Here is a 14,419-nt window from a genome sequence, read left to right on the forward strand (position 1 = left end):
TATGCCACTAACTCACTCAGAATGGCTTTATCTGCCACCACCACATTTGATTTGCGGTGTTGCTCTTTAAAGAGACATCCTCAGGTTTGTGTACTCCCTGGAAGGGCAGCTTTGGCCCAGCCCTCTAGACACAAGCATGTCTTTACAAGACAGACATGTAAATACTGTAAAACAAACAGAGCAAGAGCATGGCATTCATCTCCTGTATCCCCCTCCAGCAAGGAAGACATATAAGATGAGACTATTTTGTGTATGGCTTGAACGCCAAGATATTGAGTCAGCTTTTCCCTGCCTCCACCTCCACAGAACTCTATAGCTCATAGCCCCAGGACACCTTGGTTTTGTCACTCTGAAAACTATTATCTGTCCTGATTTCCATGGAACAAACCTGGGTTTATAATACTTTAGTTGAGCAAAAGCTCAACTGTATTGGGTTCCCCTCAAAAACTTACTCTTCTGTTTATGTCTCCAGTTTTATTTACATTTAAAATTAGACCAACAAAATGGAAATGTTTGAATCCAGGTTTCAAAGAGTTTTTTTTTACTCTCTTCACTGACAAGCTTCTGAGCTTTTAAATTGCATCCCACTCAAATCTAACTTTTTTCCTGAAACCACAATTGTTTTTTCTTTCTTACTGAAAAGTACTTCTCATAATGAATTGTTCACCAAAGCTGAATCATCAGGAGAAAACAACAAATGCTGAAGGAACCCTAATAAAATTAAGGCTCACAAAATACAGTTGCTGCTTGCCTTTACACAGCCATCTGGGACACACTGGTGTAAGTGACAAGAGGCTTTTGCGAGGACCAGTGTAAATACATGGTCTTTAAAATCAGAAACTATGGCCTTTGGCTATAACATGGCACAATACCATAAAGCCATTCCAGTTAGTTTGGAGCTCATCACAAAGGGAGGGATTTTAAAATTCAAGAAGTTGAGTATTTACTCTTAATCCAGTCATTGGGAGTTGAGAGCCAAGCGGGGGTTGAGCAGGGAGAAGGAAAACAAAATGAAGATAATGGGGAAAAACAGAAGCACCATGTACCCAGCAGCACCAGTGCAAATCCAAACCCACGTTATGGAAGTCAACAGTGGAACTGAGAGAGCAAACAAAAAATACATGTTACAACAGGCTGAGGGACTCTTCTCACATGGGAATTGTAATCTCTATGCAAAATTTATGTATTCCAGTCCTGTAATTCCCCTTCTCAAACTGCTCCTTGCTGTTCATAATGAGCACCCTCACTATAAAATTACTCTTCTTGTCATTCTATGGCACAGAATGACTTGTGGTGCAATCCTGCTGTGACAATGTCAAATCTAATTAGATCTGATGTAATCTTGGATGAATGTTAGCAAGTGGTGGGCTGGTAGTATCTTTTTACTACGAGCAACTACATATTACATGAAAAGATAAAAGTAAGATATCAAAAAATTACCCACAAACTCCACAACACTGGCTAAGTTCTAAACCCATGTCTGGTAACAGTGAAATACTAATGAAAAGTAACTGTTTTAAAATGGTTACTTAAAATAATAATAAATGGCTAAAAAGCCCCTATGCTCTTATTGACTGACCTCTTCATCTGTTAAGACTATTCAGATTCATTCCACGCCTCTTAGAAGACTCTTCAGATTGACATGAATTTTTTTTTTTAATTGTAGAATGTTCCATTTTCCCACTCACAAAACCCCCTTAAAACTGGCTGACAGTGTTTCCTAAAAACATTTTTAAATACCACTATTTTATAGAAAAAACTCTCTCTCCCCTACAGTTATCTCTATTCGTTCTGAGTACATACATTGGCAGTTCACACCCTCCTTTATTCCTCCCATGGTGCTGCTGACCCTGAAAGGCTTAAAAAAAATCTTGTAGACTGCAGGCTGTGCAGGGCTGGAAATCAGGTTAGTGTATTTCATGCCACATTATGCACCAGGGTTGAAGTGGACAGCTATCCCTATACCCATCACACCCATCCTGTGGCTCTCCCAAGATGTTCATGGAAGAAGACAGGGCAAAGCCAAGAGCCTGCCCAGCCCCTGGGCCAGGGGGCAGTGAGTGTTCTAGCATAGATCCTTGTACTGATCTTACCTGAGCATTACTTTGAGGTTGCCAGTGAGGTGCACCCTCTAAACTCTGTGTGCTCTCCACAGGAGCCCCTTAGCAACACAAAATGCCAAGTGAACACACAGAGGACTAAATGCAAAGGAAAAGGCATCCTATGGAGCTCTGAGAAAGAGTAGAGAGCTAAGAAAGTCAGGAATATGTCTACGTCCTATAATACCAAAGGATCATTTACAAAACTGAGTGCAGGCACAAGACTTCTACTTTTGTTTAGACACCAGACAGAAAATTGCTCTTTGTGCAAGCTGTGGAATGACAGAATTAGAAAACAAACTGTATGGTGGTTTTGGAGGGCATTCCTGTCATGACAGGCTTTGTGTTTCCTTTGCATCTGAAGAATACTAATTAGTAAGATAATAATAATTTTTTTTTTGTTGAAGATGACAGGTGGGCTGTGAGGCTGTTTATTTTCCTGTTACCAACATATTTCTGAGAACACAAATTCCTTTGGGGGAAACTTAATTTTTGCCGGACTGGCATTTAAGTTTTCTGAGCTAAACTGGTCATCATGATGTACAGAGGTCAAAATCTCAGAAAACACAGTGAAGAGGTGGGCAGTAGTCGATCTGTCCCAACTGCCACCACTCAAGTGTGTTTTGAGCACTATTTCAATTTCCCTTAAATATACAATATATATAAGTATCTTAATATTGAATTTTTGGGACACGGAAAAAAGGCAAATTTTGTGCTTAGGGTATGCAATTAAGAAACAAGCAATCTGAATCCTATTTCTAGGTTTGTACAACTTTGCCCTATTTTATCTCTTTAAGACACGGCAAAGCAATCAAAACCCACTGCTTCGAGGCTGCATTTCCTACAAGATGAGTTAGTTCAAGTATTTTGTTTTTCTTAAAAATGTGCTTTTCTGTCCCTTTATAGGAGCACAAAGCTTTTTATTGTATACCATTTCTTGAGTTAAAATAGTATGGTAAGAACCAACAGAACTGAGAAGTCAGGCTCTGTGAAAGACTGCTCTAATGTTTACTGCTTATAAAAAATAGCCGGGTGTATATTCACCGGGCCCTGTGCAGACTCTGTGTGTGTCAGGGTGTGGATCTCTTAACAAAGTCTTTCTGTATTCAAACTGTTACCAAGTTATTGAAGTTAAATTGGTCTTGAGGGGAACAAACAAAACAAAGTTATACTTAAAGCAGAATGAGTTAAAAAAAAATAAAAGGAAAGGAAAAAATAATGAAGCCGAACACAGACACTATGCCTGGGGTAAAGCACTCAGCCTGCTGGAGCAGGCAGTGGGGCAGTCTTGCCAACTAACCATCTCCTCTCAAAAATATTCATGGCTGCTTCTACTCTAACCCTGGCCAGTGAAAAAAAAACCCAAACCAAAATGCAAAATCCTGGGACCCCTGGCCACTACTGAGCAGAATGGATGGCCTGGTCAGGTGTATCTGTCCTGCAAGGCAAAAAAACTACACATGTACATGAAAATCTTCACCAGGACTGTCACTCCCACTTGTTTTGTCTACCTAAATGGAGGTTTTGTTATTAACAAAAGAAGTAGGTCACGTTTTACTCTTAAATATGATATATACCAAAAGTCAGTTTTGTCAAATGTGGATCTTTGGCTTCAGATATCACCACTTCACCCGTCTCCATACTGCATTTTCTCCTGAGCAGGAATGAAAGGGGAAGCATTCAAATGCTTCCCTGTGTTCTCATTTAGCTTAAAAACATCCCCCACGTATAGGTCAAATAGCATATTGACTTAAATCCTTATCCAAAGTCCTGTGTCTGCATATTTCTTATTTACTGGAACATAACTGGTAACACAATAAAACTCAGTTTCGTCTCAGTTAGGCAGAGCCTGGATCCCACATGAATACTCATATGGGAAATCTAACTGGGATCAACACTATGGCATTGCATCTTCCTGCACCATCCTATTCTGAATCACCACATATCCTCCGCTGCTCCTTTTGTCTTCTTAAACTCTACCATTAAAATGTCCCAGTCAAGAAGAAGAAGAAAAGGGTATATAACTAATTGGGTTTCTAGGAATCAGGGACATACAATCTCCCACAGCAAGCCATACCTTCAAAGTAAGTGCTGATGCCACCAAGGTAACAAAATTGCTTTTGTACAAAGACATGCCTTTTCTTCTGACTAAAACACCCTCACTGGCAGTCCTTCCTGACACAAAAGCATTGTGCAACTAAACTAAACCCTCACTTGGATTATTAAATTGTACTACTGATCAGCACTTCTGCATTACAGCTAAAATAATCCTTCCTGTAAACCACTTAGCCAAGATAAGTGGAGCAAGGGAACAGTTTTAAATCACTCTCCAGGAATGGCTGAAGCAGGCATTTAAGAGAACAACCCTTATTTATTATTCATATCCACAAACCTTTCTCTACAGGCTCATCACCTTGTAAAAACTGTTTTAAGAATACAAACATATCCCACCTAACCATGGGCAAGTCATAGGCCCACATACATAATTTATTTTTGGAAGGCAAATTATATGGGCCACTGTCGCAGATGTTTGAAATGATGGTCAGCCTTGCCTGCTTCATATTACATCTACCCTATACCCTCCTAAGGAAAAGACAACTCGTTTTTGTCACAAAATGCTGTGAGATAGCCAGCCTGTATTTTGCATGTTGTTTTGTGACAGACAGAGACTATGAGCTTTCCTAAGGAAATTATACTCAGAAATCTGAGAGTTTCTTTGACTGAGTGCTTTGAAAATAAAAACTTAATGCTTCCTGGAAGCAGACCTGTCCACACCAGATGAACTGCAAGGAGGATACCAGGACCACTGCAGGTAGAGGAGGCACAGTGCCCTCAATGATACCAGCCCTGAACTGGAAAGACACTGTCCCTTATGGAGCAATGAGCTGTGTCAGCTCTGCTGCAGAAAGGACAGGGTACGTAGAAACGAGTTCAGGCATCTGACTGGCACATGCTGCCTTCCCTCCTCCGTGCCCCAGCCTGGATTTACATTCTTGGCATAAGCTGCTCCTTCAATGCAGTTTGTCTAGCAGCACTGAATTTGATAAGAACAGCTGAGTGTTTTGCATTTTTATGCGTCTAGTGATGGGTCGCCTGCTGGAGAGAAATCGACACCCCTCTGGGAGGGAAGCAGGGGCCAGGCGGATCTGCTGCGAAGAACCTGAAAGGTTTGTGGGGTCTCCTTCTCTGCCCTGGCTATCTTTTTGCAGCTTTACCAAAATATGAATAACACAGGAACGCAACATCTAACCAAAACTATCTAGTAAAAGATGTGCTACTTTGTAGTCTGGTTTTAGAGAAAAAAATCTCTAAAATCCCTACAAGTTCAACCCTCAGAGGAAGCTGTTGTCTTTCACTGCCATGTGAAACATTTTCCCTGTAAATCAAACGCCCACTATTTAAGACAAGACATAATATATCATTATTTTTAAAGTAAGTATGTGTATCTTTAATGGGATAGCATCAGTCCCTCTAATTCTCATTTATAATGGCTTATGCATAAAGTCTTGCAGAGACATGTGAATGCTGCAATAAAGCAAAATCCTCTGCTACTCTCCTGTAGCCTGCCACTGAATGGCCCCAGTAATTCAAAGCGCATTGCTCTTAATAATGAGTCACTACCATACTGTTGCTTCTCCCTCCAGCAGCAAAATCCTATTGATATCTCAATATTTTCATGCTGAAAATATTAACAAATGAAAAAAGTGATTGTGATTACAGCAGAGACCATTTCTAGTTACTCGCTGCTCAGTTCTCAGAGAGGTCAGGAGGTCAGTCACAAGTTTCACACTTGCGATTTTGCTTTCATCCACAGCTGCTAACACTGCAAGTTTATATGGCTGCTTCATCACATTGTTTAAAAAAATAATCTTACTTAGCAAAGTTAAAAAAAACCCCCAAACTTTCAAGGTTGAAAAAGTCAACAAAGATGTTGATCCTGTGAGTTTCCACATACGTTTCAAGCATGTGTATAATTTCACTGATAAGCCTCAGAGGTTGCTAACATCTTTGAATTTCAGGAGACCAATTTCTTTAGGCAGAAAAGTTCATCTTAAACTCAGGAATGACCTTATAAACCTAAAAAAAAAAAAACCCAAAAAACAAAAAAAACACACCCCAAATTCACAGCAGTAAAGACAGGACTTTCTGGGCAAATGAAGGACAGGAAGAAAATTCATGGGAAGGGATCTCTGGCTCACTCGCATGCACAGAAGATGGTTATCACAGTACATACACAGGGAGAAGAGGGCACATGAAATGACTTGGAAATCCTAGGACAAGTCAGGCAGGTGGAGACTAGAGTGATCTCCCTTTTTTCCACTCAAGAGTGAATTGTGGAGAGCAGAGGACAAGCCCCTTGCTTGATCCAAGGTCCTTCCCTCCCTTTCATTTCATCACTAAAAGGTGCAGGGAGATAACCAATAAAGGCTGTTTGCTTTTCATTGAGCAAGAGCCTGCAACTCCATTTCAGAGCAGCAGGTACTCTGGATGCCTTGGCAATTCTTGGTTAATGTAGAGCATAAGTACTTGCCAGCTAACTGACAACAGCATCCTGGGCCAAACCAACCGTAAAACAGTCCTTGACTAAGGTCCGTACGGTGTGCCATGGGACACGCTCTCTAAAACACAGGAACAGGAACCCTGTACACCCTTCAGTTTGTTAAACCCCACAAAGCTGACATTTGCAGCTTCAAGTTGCCTCATCTTCTGCCAGTTAAACTTAATTCCGCACTTGGCAGGACAAGGAAGTACAGCAGGAATACAGTTTCACCCAAATTGAAATTTCTGAGGTGGATTAAGTGAGCCACTAAATAGCCATTTTGGTAACAGGCTGAATTTTCTTCTGGACCCTGTTTACCAGGTCCACCAAGACATTTGGAAAAGCTGCTTGTTTTGTTCAAGAAGATAAAAACACCTCTGGAAAGGAAGAACCAGTGGAGCATACCTGTCATCACAGTAGGTGAACTTCATGTCCATGCTATGGCGACTCAGGAAGGTCTTGCTGTCCAGGGGGATATCAATGTTTGAAGGGTGCTGAATAGGCTCGCACATTATTATAAGGCAGGTGAGAAGAGGCTCCTTATACCCACACAGAGTGTGAGGAGGGCAAGTGTTATACACTTTAACTTGTCCGGTGCAGTGCAAAACCTGACATAAAAAGAAACAAACTTAGGATGTATTTTCTCTCCACATCAAAATGACTATTAAAATCAAACCCACTTAATTTGGCTCAAATATTGTACCTTCCATGTGGCAGACTTGAGGTTAACAGTTCTGCCTCTGTTGGTAACAGTGCATTTCATCCTCATAAAGAAGTCACGCTCAGTTGACATCTCTTTGTTTTTCTTTCCAAAGCCTGGACCTGTATAAGGAAAAGGAAAATTAATTTTCTCATTTTCCTTCTTGATTTCTTCTACTTATAAGCATGAAGGATTCAACAGAAATAACAAACTAATTCTCAGATAATTTACCTGCATCAAAGATGCACTGATCATTGCAGAGCAGTTTGTAGAGCTCAGACCTAAAACTTTAAGTAGAACTTGAATAGGACTTTGTGCATTTTAAACCTATGTTTTAGCTTGCAGCACATGAATCTTTCCACAGCATTACAACTGAAAACATTATACCTGTCTAAACTTGATGAAATGAAAATACTAAACAAACAGCTCCTTTGTTCTACCATATTTAAGCAATTTTTGGAAAACAAAACGAATCTGCAAAACACTGAATAACAGTTAATGATTGCTGTAGGAATGAAAATTCCTTTTACCATGATGAACAGATCTCTACTGCCTCTACTGCTAGCCATTTATTTCTTTTGGTTATTTCAAAAACAAACAGGGACTTTTGTATTTTCATTATTACCATTTTTCAGACTCAGATTCTCTCGAATTTCTTCATGGTCACATGGATGAGTGAAGTCAAAAATGCTGTGTCCAGTGAGTTCCACCTGTGTGGAAATAAGAGCTACACATAGCCAAATCAAAGCTGAAAGTATTTATCTGGTTTTAAATACAATTAAAACGAAACTGGTCCCAGAACCAAGTGCACCGACAGGATGCTCACAGACACAAATCCCACAGCCCTCCCTTTGTTTATCCTATGCATAACTCCTCGTTTTCTCCCCAGAACGATTCTCTTATCTTTGAATTTGCACAGTGCAGTTAACAGTCAACACCCCTTGTTATTTTCAACACAGGAGAAAACTCCCAATTCACAAAGCAGAAAAGGGGGGACCCAAAAGAGCACCTCTATCCCCTCTGTCCCATAGTCCAAGGCACAAGTAGAATAAATGCCTTCTCATCTACCCAGTAAGATCTAGGAAGGCAACTTTGCAGTCACCAAAGACACTACAACTTGATAGGAAAGGAAAGGGAACCTGCACCCTGTGGTGTCTGCTGTGCTCGGTACCTGCCTGAGAAATAAGAGATTTTATTTCCAGTCTTTTTTGCAGTGACACACAGCTGGGTTTTCTGCATTTAAACGAAAGAGTTGTTTCTATGAACAGTATTACAAAGAAGAAAGCGTAAGGGAACAAGTTACCTGGGTAAGACCCATGTATTTGTTGACATTCTCTGACAAAAAGATCATGTCTCCATCCTGTGTCACCACGGCAATAAATCCCTCCAAAGCTTTCAGGTACAAGTTGTCCATCTGCTGATCTGCCTCTAGTTCATTCTCATTATCAGCACATACTGAGAAAAAAAAGAATTTAAAGCCTTCAGCATGCCATCCAGCCTTTTTCAATGCAAGCACATCCAATTACAAGGCGAGATAATTTTTTTCTGCTGTTAAAATTTCCTTTCAACATACCTCTTCTGGTGGGGTCTTCTGAACAGCATATGAAAAGGATGCTCTTACCACTAGAAAGGCAGGAGATACTTTTCTAAATATTTTGGCAAATGCAAGACCCTTTCTTCACCTTTAGCATGTTTCTGCAAGACATATTTTCAGTCACTAACACCTGCAGATGCAAATGACTGAAGTGTATCCCGTTCTCTTGGTCACTTGCAGCATTTGTACCTCCTAACAGGCAAACAAGGTACAGGGCAAGCCTTACAGAAGGTACATAAATCTGTGCATCCCTAACAAACACCTAACAGGACTCCTCCATCAGGTCAGGCTTTCTAAGAAGTTCAAATACAGCTCCTACAAAACATGCCTAAAGAGACCTGTTCACTCTGTTGACACTGCTTAGGATAGAAAAAGTAGAAAACTGCTCCCTTAAAGTCATTCTGGGTGAATCTCTTTGTCATCATAAGTCTCAGTATTCCTTGGAAAACCACAGATCCATCTCACTGATACCTGCTTTTTCATCTGCAGACCTCAGAACTTCCTATGCTCTACTCCACTAAAGTCTGACAAGCTTCATCACCCACCGACACTTCCCCTGTCCTGCAAGGAGAGCCTCAGACTCTGCTTATGTCCTACATGTTTGCCTATGCAGATTCATGAACCCAGTGCACCTTACTAATTTCTGGGAAAGACATGCCACTGTTCAGCTGAAAGCTAAGGCTGTGCCAGAATGTTTATTACAGATATATATAATTTTTTTTTTTTTTTTTTGGTTATACATTTTCCTGGTACCTTTTGGCTGCAATGTAGCGACAGTCAATGGCACCATGATGCCCTTGTTGTGTGTGCTCCACACAGCCCATCTCCTGCCACGAGAGTCAGCACATGGCAAAACTGTAGGCAGGGTGGGAGGGGACAGGCACTGCTCCTCCTGATGCTAGTCACACAAATGCCCATTTCCCTTCTAGGCTTTTAAGCATGTCTCAGCCCATGAATAAGACGCTGTCAGGGAATGACATGCAAACAGCTAGTATCAAAAAATTTCTGTATAGGAGCTGGCCCATTAATTTCTGGATATGTTTTATGTGAAACTTCTGGAATTTTTTTTTTTTTTACAAAACCACTTACAGAAATTGTGTACCTCAGACATGCTGTGGTGAGCTTATCTTTACAGTTTTGTCAGCTAGCCTGCACATTTGTGATCTGTCATTGCAAATATCATGGTAAAGCTCTGATTTGGAAGGGGAAAAGCAAAAAAAAAAAGAAAAAAACCACCACCATATTATCTCAGAATAAAGAATAACCAACTCCAAGATACAGGGCCATGGGTAAGTCCCATCTAGATCAAAGGTGCCCTAGATCCCATTGCAGCAAGGATGATGAGAGAAGAGATTCTAAAGCAATTCTGCTCTCTGTACTCCTTCCTGGTGGCACAAGAGTGCTCCAGGCTGGGCCCACCACCAATTTTCCTGTCCAGAGGCTCCAATCATAACTGCATCAGCCTTACTTGCAAGAACAATGGGACACGAACAAATTTCTTGGAGAAGCTGCTCTTCTTTGACAGTTTAATGTTTCAATTTCAGCTCACAGTTTGTTCTGTAGTACAGATACTGTTAGCACTTGAGAAATTAATTTTTTGTTCTTTTCCTCAATGAAACAGCACATTGATCATATTCCTTCATGTTTCTTGTTGAAATACTCATTTTGCAAAAAGTCTAGAAGCAGGAATAGGGAATCGCTTTGTAAAACATTATATGGTTTGCGTTTGTTGCTTTTTTGAATAGGCAAGAAGCTGAGCTAAACTAACGCAGTGTTTACTTTGAAGCACTAATGAGTGATGATTAAAGGATAAGTTTGATCTATACAGCTCCTGGAACTGCATCTGCTAGTGCCTGAGGATGGACTGCAAGCGAACCAACAGGGATAAGCATTTGCAGTGCAGAGCCCAGCAAGCACTGCTTGCAACAGGTAAGTGGTGATGATGCTGGCTGCTGCTGCTGCATCCTCAACATCCCTCCCTGGCAGCAGCCCATCAAACATCATGCAAACAAGGGAAGAAATGGACTCAGCCCCAGGGCTATGGAGAACACTTGGCTTATCACCCTTTGCCCCTCAACAAGACTGGTAGCAGGGAAGAGAGGATGCTCTCTGGGGATGGCCAGCACAGGCTGGGAATTTTTCATTTCATGTCCCTGCACTGCAATTCTGGCTACCCATGCAGAGGCCAGTTCCTCCTCAGTACAAAGCAAATGACTTTAGGAAATTACATCAGGACTAGCATTTAAAATCCAGAAAATATACAATAATACATTTGAATAGTATGCACTTTGACTAAAATGACATTTAGGAAAGGAAAAAAAAAAAAAGAAAAAAAAAAAAAAAGAGGTAAGCGACCATCTGCTCCCAAGCTTGTTTCTGCTGCGTAAAGAATGTCAAGGGTCTTTTTTTACTTTTCCGGAAGCAAACAAATGGTTTATTCAGCAGGGATCATGGCTATAGCCCAAGACAATCAGCCAAGTGTGGGTTCAGAGAAAAAATGACTTTTCAGCTCTAACCCCAGACCCTCCTTTCCATTTTTTTTTCCCCAGCTCATTAAGTTTGCATTAACAAAACATGACCATTCAAAGGCAGGAAGGCTATTCAAAGCATTTGTATTCTTAAATGCCTCCAACAGTGAAAGACAAACACTTTACTTGTATTATCAGATGATTAAGTTTGCTTTTCTATGTATATAAATTATATTACTTATACAAACACACACAGAGGACATGGATCACTCACATCAGGGCTGCAGGTTCAAACCCTTGAGGTCCGAACTGAGCACAGCACTTCAAGACATAGTCAGCTTTAAAGCATGTGGTTACAGGGGTTTGTGGGATCAGAGTTCACGGTTTTTATTAAAATCATCTTAGTCCAGCTGGAGGCATCTGTGATGTGGACAGGGAAGAGGAAGAGAAGATCGTCTGTGCTGCTGTGCACCCCGTCTAACCTAACCCAAAAGCACCACCGAGGTGTTTTGCAGACACATGCCAGGCTCCCTGGTAACTCAATAAACCCCACTGCACCCCCTCCTTTCTCCTCATCAGCCCGGCTGCAGCAGGAAAGGGGAGCTGGCAGATACGGGTTTCTTGTAGTACTTAATAGGGCGTGCTCACGTTTCAAAGACAAGGAAACTGCAGGCGCTATCAGGCACATAAAGGTGGGTGCCAAGTACCTCCAGAGCCACTCTGCTGTTCTGGCCCATCTACTCCTTGCCTGGCCTCCAGTAGCCTGCCCAGTGCAGCTCCAACACTGGGGAACACACCTAAGGTGCTCATGCCTCTTTCCAGGTTCTTTGCAAACAAAGCCCCAGAAGGCGTCATCTGTGCTAACCCACTGAAGCAAGACCAGCTACCTGAGGATCCTAAGTCTGCAGCAAGGAAATATGCTGGGCTGCACTGTGGCAGCCCTGGTATGGCCTGGATCAGGTAACTTGGTATAATTATAGTAATATAAATAATAAATAGGAGTCCCTCCTATGCCTGCAGTGTCAGCATTAGAGCACATTCCCTTTCTCCTGTGGAAACCACTAGCTACTAATACACAGAGGATATACACGCTTTAGGAGAGTGATACATCAGAAGCAATTCAGTCATTGCCACTAACAAAAATCTGGTTTGCTTCAGAAAGAATCTATTTTTGCAGATGCAAAACAAATCATGGCTACTACAAGCTCCTCCCTGAAATCCTTATTGTGTTTCACTTTGCTTCAAACTGTCTTCGATAATTTACCTTGGAGCTGAACTGGAGCATTAGCATAAAAAAATTCAGCTTCAGATGGAAAATATTTGAGAAAGCTGGGACCAAATGGAAGTGGGAAGTTAGCATGAGGAGGTGAGAGCAGAACTTCAGCCTTGGGTTTCCAACAGGTCTGAGGTCACTTTATCCAGCGAGCAGCACCTCAAGTAGACTTGCCAAGTTTTTGCAGGTCTTTGGGAAGGGTAACAGTGAGACTCAGTTTATACTGATTTTTAGGGGGTGGGAGGTTTTTCTGTTTGAATTTTTTTTTTTTTTGTTAAATTGAGTTTCAAAATAGCTGCTAGCTAAACTTTGAAATAAGGATGTGTTTCTGGTTTTTTCCCAACAACTTTTTCCACCTCCCCTCAACTAAGGGGAATACCTCAGTTCAGGTACCATGACAGTATAGCAGGGAGACTGGACTGCGAATATGCCAATTTAAATTAACAGCACATTCAGCAGAATGAAGTGCTGCAATATTGTTGCTCAAATTATAGCTACTTGATGGAGCCCAGCCAAGATTGTGTTCATGTGACGCTGGAAAGCCTATATAGGAGGAGAATCCCTGTCTAGGGGAGATTGGGAGATGTTGAAACATGTTTTAAAAGCCTCATAAAACTGCTGCTGTGGCAGTCAGAGCCACAGGAGAATCAGGAACAGAGCAATGGTGTCCCACATCCCAACATTTGATGGGTCATCCACTGCTCACCTTGCCCCAAGGCAGTACTTCTTGAATTCTGATACAGTATTTTTTAGTCCATGTCTCAGTCTGTATTAAATTTTGGTAAGTATTTATTTTGACAAATTTTCTAACCACCAAATAGAATTTATTCATTGACAAGAAACTTTGAACTGTGATGGCAAATGCTTATTGCAGTGTTTATGATAAGCTTTTATGCTAAAAATAACTTTTGTAAACAAGCTTTGATTAATTCTCACTGTCAGGATGTGCACTGTTCCCAAGTTTAAGAACACTTTTTCCGTAGATGCTTGCTCATTTCCTTCAGTCCAACCTCTTGGAACAAGTATGAAGGCTCAAAAATCAGGCTTCTCCTTAAAAGAACTAACTGTGCAGGTATAAACAACCTCCTAGCAAACAGCCTATAACTCCTCTCAACACCTTTGATCTGACTCAAAGGGGTCTTTCTGGTCAGTTCAGAGGCAGACAATGATAAAATATGTTTCTACTGGAGGTCAAATCATCACCTGCACAGAATTTTCCTGGCTTTGTCTCTCATCCTGGTTCCTCTAAGTACCAGTAAGTTGCTTACATGCTGTGCATAACTGATACCAGGCTACAGCTGCCACTCCAGAGGAGGGTTGTAAAACTTGCCTGATGCCAGCAGGTAAAAGTTAGGGAAGATCTAACAGCAGATTCATCCTGCATCAGAGAGAGCAGCTTTGAGACAGACTTGTCTCTTCCTGGTTTCTTCTTTTTCATCAAAGGAAAGCGACTGATTTTTTCCCCCTTTTTTTTCTGTCTTGACTGGGCAGTACATCCTGTTCAAGGGGATATTTTCAATGTGTTCAATAAAGGCTTTCAATTTAGATACACCAAGAAAAAGCTACTCTTAAACTTGAAGCTTCCTGAAGGGCTCTTATCTCCAAGCGCACAAGCAATCTTGGAAAAAGAAAACACTTAAATCAGTGTTGTTTTGATTGCAGAGTTTGTATCTAGCCAAATCATTCAGGTACTGCTCCCAGGAACTTTATTGGAGTCCTGCAGCCATCAGTGTTGAGTGCTGGGA

General features: G+C 41.2%; 1 protein-coding gene across 1 annotated transcript in view; it reads right to left on the minus strand.

Annotated features, from left to right (window-relative positions):
* Window positions 1-14,419, minus strand: part of EPAS1 (endothelial PAS domain protein 1) — a 76,791-nt gene that overhangs the window by 15,830 nt on the left and 46,542 nt on the right. Inside the window, exons 3-6 of the mRNA XM_066178481.1 lie at window positions 8,643-8,794; window positions 7,965-8,049; window positions 7,343-7,461; window positions 7,045-7,247 (exon numbers count right to left, since the gene is read on the minus strand). Of these exons, the coding sequence (XP_066034578.1) occupies window positions 7,045-7,247; window positions 7,343-7,461; window positions 7,965-8,049; window positions 8,643-8,794 (559 nt within the window). The remainder of the gene's footprint in view (window positions 1-7,044; window positions 7,248-7,342; window positions 7,462-7,964; window positions 8,050-8,642; window positions 8,795-14,419) is intronic.

Source organism: Chamaea fasciata, unplaced genomic scaffold (genome assembly GCF_029207755.1).
Source record: "Chamaea fasciata isolate MVZ Bird 193981 ecotype frontalis unplaced genomic scaffold, bChaFas1.0.hap1 SCAF_3, whole genome shotgun sequence".
In the NCBI taxonomy this organism is placed as follows: domain Eukaryota; kingdom Metazoa; phylum Chordata; class Aves; order Passeriformes; family Sylviidae; genus Chamaea; species Chamaea fasciata.